General features: G+C 59.6%; 1 protein-coding gene across 1 annotated transcript; it reads left to right on the plus strand.

The window, feature by feature from the left end:
* Positions 1 to 1944: 1944 nt before the first annotated feature.
* Positions 1945 to 3134, plus strand: GPR78 (G protein-coupled receptor 78). Its single transcript, XM_070506551.1, is given in 6 exon segments — positions 1945 to 2019; positions 2159 to 2391; positions 2494 to 2724; positions 2726 to 2847; positions 2850 to 2994; positions 2996 to 3134. Coding segments are annotated over 6 exon segments (945 nt in total).
* The last annotated feature ends 6075 nt before the right edge of the window (positions 3135 to 9209 follow it).

Consider the following 9209-nt stretch of genomic DNA (forward strand, 5'->3'; position numbering starts at 1 on the left):
AGAAAAAAATTGATTAAAATGTTAAATATTTTCAGCATGACTTTAAAAAAATCCTCTAAAATGTAAGGGCCTGCCCCTCACTGGGCCATCTTGCCCGTTCTTGCTGAGATGCGCATCACAGAGCTCAGCGCGGGCTCCGAAGGTCCCCCCACAGCAAGATTTCATGGTTCTGCGTTGCCTAAAAAATTCCTCAGAGCCCTTCAAAGCCCAGCAGAATCTGGTCTCAGCCGCTCCTGCTGGCTCCTTTTGCCCTGCGATCATGCACACACACTCACACTCTCACACGTTCAGCCACACCTTGGACTCCCCACACGCCCACACTCCGGCTTCATCTCTGTTGTCGCCTCAGCCTGGCCTGCCGTCTCTGTGCGTCCCTCCTAAGCCTGTCGGGGTCTGTCCCGGGAGGGTCACGCTCCCCGGAGCCCCCGCCGACTGCTGTTTCTGCGCTGTGGGAGTCTGGACGGTGCTTCTGCAGCTTATCCAAGTTAACCGCTCTGAATTGCTCCCTCGCCTGAAAACTGGAGCAGGAGTGCCCATCTCCCGGGGCCATGGTGAGATTTAAATAAAGTAAAATTAAATGAGCTTAATAATAAAATACACTTAAAATTAAGTAAAATTCAATAAACTCAGTTAACCCTCGTCCTTCGCCCATTTTCCCCTCCCAAGTTGCACACACCAAGCTCTCAGAGCACGTTCGCGGGAATCAATCGGTTCACGCACGACAGAGCCTCCACCCCGTGTGACTGACACAGCTCGCTTGTCTCAGACGCAAGAGCACTGTTTCTCAGAGGAGGTCAGAGTGGCCATGCTGATCAGATCTTGTTTTGTCCGCATCTTCTCTCTGCTCATCCAAGTGCGGGAACCCAGCCTTATTTCATCTCCACAGTCTAGGGTGTGACTGTCACCGTCCCTTACACAGGGTGGGCGCCCCGTAAATCCTTGCCGGTGAGTGCGGGGCTTGCCTTTATGTAACACCGACCGGCTAACAGCAGCCACACAAGGCAGGTGCCATTGCCAGCTGTTAATATCCCTGTCTTACGGGTGAGTAAAGAAGGCCAGGAGGTTGAGTGACTTGCTCGAGGCCATGTGGCTGGGGTGAGGTGGCCAGTGCAGGTTGCCCATCCTATTGCTTCCTCCAGCCCCCTGCCTTCTCTGCAGTCCTCACAGTGCTGGCACCAGGGAGACCCCCACGAGGGTGAGCCCCTCCCCACCAGCCACACTTTCTTCTTCAGAAAGGGGTAGGCTGGCAGAGCCTCCTGGTGAGGGTGGGGTGGGGGGAAGCTGGGGCGAGGGTCTGCCTCTGGCTCCTATCACATCTGGCTGCTGCTGCAGAGAAGATGCCAAGCAAGCTTCCTGGAGCCAGTAGCTTCCAAGCCTTCCCTTCTCCTTGTCCTGCCAACTGGCCATTGAAGGGACTGGAAGATTCCTACAGGATGACTAGGTTCAGGAGCCAAGAGGGGTAGTGGAAGTGTGGAGAGTGACAGAGCCCCCTTCCCCAAAGCACCAAGAGCCATGTGGAAGGGCAGAGCTCCAGCTTCAAAGGTGTGTCCATATTGGACCCCACTGGGAGCTGCTCCTCCCCAGTTCTCCTGCTTTCTTTCCCCCCTCTCTGCTTTTCTGTCCCTGCCCCTCTGTCCGTCCACTTCCTCCTCTCCTCTTTACCTTTACCTCCTCATCTCCAGCCTTCCCTCATTCCTCCTCCAACCCCTTTCTGCTTCCTGCCGCCCTTCTTGGTTCAACAAGTGTGGGTCTAGTTCCTGGCCCTGAGCTGAGGGTTGGGGAGGGGAGCATGACCCAGGCTGCGCATGCTTTGGCCCTTTAACTCCCTCCTTGTCGCTCCCTCTGCGGCCGGCACAGCTCCCCACTCTCTGGCCCCCACAAACTGCCGCGTCCCTCAGCGGTTTGGTAGAGCGCAGGGCAGGGTGAGGTGCGCGGTGAGGGGCGATGCATGGAGGAGGAGCGGCCGGGGTGGCTAGCACCTCAACTGTGCACGAGTCACCCCCCGGAGCTTCTGAGAAGGTGGGACCGTTGCAAGGACCCCCCTGGTCCGGAGCAGAGGGTGCGGAGCTCCCTCCAGCCACTCCGTGAGGAGAGAAGGAAAGACAAGGCGACAGCAAAGAGACCTCCGTAACCCCACGCCCCTCGCCCTCCCGCCCAGTTCAGTCGCGGGACGTCGCCACAGGACAGCTGTGCGCCCGGCGCGGGGACGGCGAGCGCGTTCAGCACCCTGGACAGCGCCACGGGCGGCGACAAGTGCGGCGGCGCCCGCGCTCCGTCCTCCCCGAGCCGCTCCCGCTCCGCAGCGCAGCGCGCTCGGCCGGGGACCCGGGACCCCGTGCGTGCCGCCGCTCCCCGCGTGCCGTTCCGGACCCTGCCCGCCGCCTCTGCACCGTGGGGACTCCGCCGCGGGCCTGCTCCCCCCGGAGCTTCCCCCGCGCGCGCCGGGAGTTGAGTGAGCCCCGAGCGCGGCCCCCGCTGCCGCGGGCCCGCGAGCGCCTGGCGAGCCGCTAGCGCCCGGGGCCCGGGAGAGGCGCTGCTGGCTGGGCTGCCGGCGCTGGTGCTGGCCGCGTCGCCGCTGTCCTACGCGCAGGGGCTGCTCCTCTGCGCCTCTAGAGTTGAACCGCGCGCGCGCACCTCGGGCTTCTTCCAGGTGAACCTGTCGCTGGGCCAACTGCTGCTGGCTGCGCTCGAAGTGCCCTTCACGCTGCTCGGCGTGCTAGGTGGCGTCAGGCCCGTGGCAGGCCATCGGCTTCCTGGACACCTTCCTGGAGTCCAACGCGGCGCTAAGCGTAGCGACACTAAGCGCATACCCGTGGCTGGCGGTGGGTTTCCGGCTGCGCACGTCCGGCGACTTCGACCGCGCCACGCCCGCCTGCTGCCGGCCTACGCGTGGGGACAGTCGTTGGCCTTTGCGTTCACTGCGCTCGCCTGCTGGTGGCTCGGCTACAGCGGCGCCTGCGCGTCCTGCTCGCTGCGCCGCCCTACGAGCCCGAGCGCCCGAGCTTCCCGCCTTCCCCGCTGCGCTCAGCCTCACCGCGCTGGAGGTGCTGCGGGCGACGCGCAGCCACTGATGGCGCATCGACGTTGTCACCATGCAGGCCCTGGAGCTGATGGCAGACCTGCATCCCGGGTAGCCGGCCCATACGCGGGGACCAGCCCTGAGGGCCTCACTGGAGCTCCTGCCACCCTGCTCGGCAGTTGGCCCACAGGAGCCTGCGGTCCCTGTCACCTGCCCCAGGTGTTCACACGCTTGTGGGTCTTTCCGTGCACATGCCCACGGGTTTCCACATTGTCTTGTTTGTACGCTCTGCGAGTCTGCACACCTGAAGGGCCAACTGCTTTTCAGCATCTGTATTTGTGTGGGGAATATGTGCCCACAGTAGGCAGAGCGTTTCGGCTGGCCTGGGGTCTCAGGTCTTGGAGGGCCTGCCTGGTTCCGTCTGCTCACAGCCTGGCGTGCCTTTGCCCACTGCATCTCCAGCTGGTGTCGTTGCCCACGTTGTCCCTCCCCAACCTGTGCCCAGAGCTCCCCACAACTCTCCTGCCCCGAGACAGCCGGCCCAGGTAGCTTTTCCCTGCCCGAGGATCCAGCGTACTCCTCCTTCAGCGGGTCTAACTTAGTTCCCTCTGCACAGAGGGGAAGGAAGAGCCGTGGTGGGGTCTTAGAGACGGAATGGGGAGAGAGTGGTCCCCTCCTTCCTGCCCTCCACACTGCCTTTATTTCGCCTTTACAGAAGAAACCCTCTTTCTGTTGTTCTTTCTCTCTTGTCCTGGCTCTCTGTTTCCCTCCGGCTCTCCAGCCTGGGCATCTGCTGTGCACCTGCCAGATCTGGCTGTCGGCTCTGGGCTGTGGCTCCGCCCTGCCCACGGGCACCCTGGCTGCTGTCCTGTCCTCTCTCCCCGCAGCAGTGGCAGCACTGACCCACTGAGCAGAAGTGGCATCCCCAGCAGGCTGCCAGGAAGACCAGCATCTTCATCGGGTCCTTCATTGTCTGCTTTGCCCCATACGCCGTGACCAGGTGGGTCCTGGCTGTCGGGCCCCTGTCCTTGGAGCCGCTGGGGCATGAGCTCGACCTCAGCTGGGCGGGTCTCTGCGGCCTCCCAGCTGATGACCTGGAGGGACGTTGACATCCACAGGGTTCCCCCCTTACGCCTGAGGCAGCTGGGGCCTCGCCCCTGCTCTTGTCAAGGGCTCTGGGACAGAGGAATCATCAGGCCCACCTCCCTTGCTATATATGAGGAGACTGCCCCCGTCCAGGGAGACGGAGGCTGGGGCGCAGGCGGGTGTGGGTCTGTCTGAGCTAGCACCTGCCTCGTTCCAATCCTGGCAAGCTTTCAAAATCACTCAGGAGGCTGGGACCCACCCAGGCCTCACACTCAGCACCCGCTGGGCATGGATTCCAGGATCTGGGTGGAGGCCCAGGCTGGAGCCTCAGGACTGTCACAGCTGAGCGAGTGGTCTCTTTGCTCCTCTTCCCATCCCTTTCTCTGAAGACCCTGGCCTGGCGCTCACAGGAGAATGAGGGAGACCTCGTGTAAAGGGCCCACTGGGTACCACTGTCACAAACTGTGAGTAGGGCAGGGTGGGTCTGTGTTCCTGCCTACAGGGTTCCTGGAATTCTCATCCATGGCCAGGACCCTGAGTGGTCCCTGCTCCCCCTGTCTTGAGCTGCAGCAGAAGGACACCCTGACAGAAGTGGGTCCTGGGAGGAGCTGATGGTCCTCAGCCTCACGGGGCTGGGTCAGCCATGGCCCAAGCCACTGGCCCAAGGGAGAGCGCAGGCACGGGGCATGGCGCCAGGCTCTTGCCTTTGTTCATACAAGGTCCCCCTGGGGCTCTAGGATGCCCTGCGAGGTCAGCTGGTCTGTTCTGGCTAGCTGGCTGTGTCCTCAGGTCTGGCTTGTCAGGTGTTGTTGGGAGGGGACATATGTTCCCACGAGCCAGGGGTAGGGGCTCCTGGGGCTTCCGGGCCTAGGGGAGTGGCTCCCTCCTCCCCGTCAGGTCCCTCTGAGCTCTTCGGGATCAGTGCTCAGGACGTGAGTCATGTGGCTTTGGGCCACTGATCCCATCCGGCTCAGGGACACAGAGTGGGTTTCTCGTGGGTCACGGGCCCTGTGCTTCCTCACATGGAAGCTGGCAGAGGCCGCACATTCTTGGGGAAGTGCATGGAGGCAACCATGGACAGAGGGAACCGGGCATTCTCCTGTGAGCCAGCCGTTCATCTGATCTGGGTATCATGCCCGTGTGTGCAGGTGTGTCTGTGCGCTCATGTGTACATGTGTGGATGTGTAAGTACTCACATGCATGTGCTTACACGTACACATGTGACTGTGTGAGCATGCATGCATGCACACGTGAGTGTGTGTACACGTGTGTGTGTGGTAGGTGCTGGAGTCCCCAGAGCTCCTGCATGAGGTCCCAGCTCGAGCATTTGCATCTGAAAAGGTAAATGAATAATGAGGGAGCCTGGCTTACTCAGCCACGATTTTATATTGGTGGCTAGATCTGATTTTATTTTCATGTATGTGTGCAAGGGCCCAAGTGTGTGTGTGAGTGTGCATGTCTGTATGAGTGCACACATGTGTGCAGGAGGAAGAACCCAGACCACAGCCGCGGTGCCTGTGTGTGCAGCCTAGTTTCCACCATGACAGCTCCAAGACATGGCAGCTCCCACTCTCTTCTCTGTGGCTCCCTTCCCTGAGCCCTGAGTGGAAAACGTGGACAGAATGAGCTGCTCTGGTGGTCATGAGGCTGGAGCTGTGATGCATTGTTCACTCATTCGCTCACCGTCGGCCGAGCGCCTCCTGGGGCCCGGCTCTGTGCCCGGTTCCCAGTGAACCCCACCGAGATGGGCTCTTGGTCCTGATGCAGGAGACGCAGGTCAACGAGAGCAGGCAGGTGTCTTCAGGGAGGGAGGACATCGAGGGGCTGGGTTTGGGAGCAGCGCCCTGTCCCGTGTCCACCTGGGCTGCTCCCCATGGACTGCAGAGTCCTGGCTCTCCGGGTCTGCCTGCCTCATACCACGACTGAAGAAATAAAACCCGAGGGCGAAAACCAAGAACCAGAGTGGAAAAATCATGGTGCCCCCGGCCCTTTTACCTTCTTCACCCACGCCACTGGCTCAAGGTGACCGGGCTATTTCTAACCAGGTTAAATTCACCTTCGAGCTATCCACAGAAGAATCTAAGAATGATTCCCAGTTCTGAAGACAGTTTCCGGGAGATCCCGGTTCCAAAGCCTTTGTAGGAATTGCAAATAACTGGAATAAGGGCACCACCTTCCAAAGGGCGAGAGACCCTTGAGAGGAACACACAGTGGGGGACACATGGATTCTTGCAGGTTAAACCGCCAGCCACGTCAGAACCTCATCCACACCCGGGGCTGGGAGGTTCTGATTCGGTTCCTGCGTATGACACGGGAGGATCCTGCCAGACAGCTCTCCGAATGCGAACCCACCTGTGCTGCTCCCAGACGTGCCCTCGGGGCCCCTCACCGGAGGCACGTGCCCGGGCTCAGAGCTGGCACAGAGCCGCTTGGCTGGTGGGTGTCAGGGCCCCCATTTGAACTTGTCTGTGGTTTTAGAACTAGAACCTTCCGACCCTCCAGAGCTGGGGGTGTGTGTGCTGAGTGTGGTCACGGAGTCTGAACTGAACTGCCTGCTCAACTCCTCACAGGCTGGGGGAGTTCGTGCCCCACTGTCACCGTCAATGCTCCCTGGGAGGCCTGAGCTCCGGTGAGGCGGGGCCGGCCCATCCTGCACTCCCTGCCCGCCAGCAGTTCCACCGGGTCCCGGCCAGCACGGCCAACTGGCTGCTGGGGAGACCCCCCACAGCCAGCGTCCGCCCACGGCAGCTCTTGGACTTCTGCCTGCAGCGGACACACTGAGGGCCGGCTGGGCCTCGTTGGAGCCCAGTGGATGGGGCACTGGTCCTGCCACAGAAATGCCCCTGGGGCCCCAGATGGCAGCTTGGCTTTGGGCAGGGCTGTGCGGAGTGGCAGTTGTGGGCGGAGGAGATGGCACAGGCTGTGGATGGTTTCAGCTCCGGCCGAACCCAACGTGGTTGCTGGGTGTCCCTAGGACAATGGCTTTCTCTCTCTGAGCCTCAGTTTCCCCACCTCCTTCATGGGATTATTGTGATGCTTCAAAATGGTGTTAGGAAGGCACAATGTGCAGTGCCCGGGTCACAGTGGGTCTCTGATAAGTGACCCGTGTTGTATGTGTAACGTGACTAGCTTACTTAGGGTCTGTGGGGTGGCCCAGGTTAACGACTGTCATTCCAGCCTAGTAATTAGTATTGGCCCCATTCTCTCTCAGCATCATCTGGGTTTGGAGGTAAAGTCTATGGCGAATCTGGTTTGGGGCTCCCGGACCTCACGTCTGACAGTCGGTAGTCAGGGCAGGGCGCCCCAGACCGGCAGGCACGGGGGTGCCCGGGGAAGTGCCCGTTTCTGAGAAACCTCGCCGTCGGCTCCACTTCTGCTTGTTGTGAAGTACGTGGGCTGGGCTTGCTGGTGGCCTGCATCCTGTCTGGTTTACTAGGAGGGACCAGAATCCTGATGGGGAAGACGTGACGAATGTCTGTGTGCTCAGAGCTTTTTCTGGTGAGGATGTAGAAGCATGTGGACCCTGTCCCCTTCTCCCAAAGCCACCAGTGGGTCTCTTGATCACCATCCTGAGACAGTGAAGAGAGTCATGGCAGTGGGCAGAGCTCAGGTCTGCAGGGGGACAGCGGCCAGGAGGGTGGGGGCTCCCTCCCCTAATGCAGCCCCTCTGCTCCGCCCTGGGGGAGCCAATGAGGGGGCTTCCCTTGAGTGGCAGCATCGTTTTCAGTCTAGTGGTCAGTGGGGCCACTCCCAGATGAGGCCACCCACCGTCCTTGTTGCCAAATGGACCCAAGGGACAATGTCTGGGAATCATGTGCACATCTGTCATATTTCCATTCCAGGAAGAGAATGGTGCTCAGCAGATAAGCAAGCCCAGGAGAAGGAGTGAGTGAGTGAATGAGTGCACGGACACGGGGCCCTCCTCAATCCTGTTCATCATTGCTCTCTTCCCTCTCCAGGCCCTGGGCCGTCCCCTCAGAACTAGGAGTGGGCTGCATGATTGGGGCCCCACCACGTGGTAGGATGGACTCGCTGATACGGCCTCGCCCATGGGGTCCTGCAGAGCCCGCAGCACTGGCCCCCACCCAAGGTCCAGGGTGAGGCGGGTCCCGAGTTCTTTCCTTCCAGACACGCACACAGCAGTCAGCTCCTTTTGGCCATCAAGGCATTAGTGACAGTTCATAGCCTGGTGGAGCCAGTGTGACAAATTCTGTTCCCACTAACTGGGTGTTGTTGGGCTGCGTTTGGCTAATTCTCTGACATCTCTTCTCAGCAGGATATATTTAAGTGCTGGTAAATTATAAGATGCAATTCAAAAAAACCCAAACTATTTTTAGGAATAATAACTATAGATATGTGGTCAGGAAGCAGTTAAAAAAAAAACCCACCCAGGCAGTACAACAAAAGCCCTCAGTCCAGCCCTTGGCCGTGGGCTGCAGATGTGAGAGGTGCTGCTTTGCAAGAGGCACCTGGACCCAGAGGCCCCGTGCCCCCCGCACCCCGGCAGGGGTGGCAAAGAAGAGCTCTGCTCTGTGTCTGTAACTCCAGAGCCAGGCCGAGACCCTGCGGGCAGCACTCTCCTTCAGCCTGGGAACCTCTCCGGGATGGTGGAAGTGTGCCAGCCAGCTGGGCTGGCCCTCGTGTTACCACAGCCTCGCCACAGGAAAAGCCGCTCTTACAGCCTTAAATCCATTCGAGGAAATATGTGTACCCTGTCCTCCGGAAAACGTCATGGCTGGAAAGAGGCAACATTCATTAGAGGTCGTGACAGTTCCTCTCTTATTTTGCCTTCCCCGAAGCCCCCACAGAATTTTCTAGAAGACCTCTCAGGCATAGGCACTTCCCAGGGGAGTGCCATTAGTGGCATCTATGCTGGGCCTTCTAGAACATTCTCTCCATCAGCTGATGCAGCTGACTCACTGTGCTGTTTTTTGCCTTGGGCTTGTGGTCGTTTTTTAATTTGAAGGATGCTTGTCATGTGCACTTAAACACATTGCAAAATGGTGTCACGTCCCAAGAAGTTTGTGAACAAATAAACATTTTAGTCAAAGCGTCTCTCATTTCTCTGCAAAAGGGAAAAAATGTGGCCTTTGCATCAGCCTGA

Source organism: Equus asinus, chromosome 3, assembly GCF_041296235.1.
Source record: "Equus asinus isolate D_3611 breed Donkey chromosome 3, EquAss-T2T_v2, whole genome shotgun sequence".
Classification (NCBI taxonomy): domain Eukaryota; kingdom Metazoa; phylum Chordata; class Mammalia; order Perissodactyla; family Equidae; genus Equus; species Equus asinus.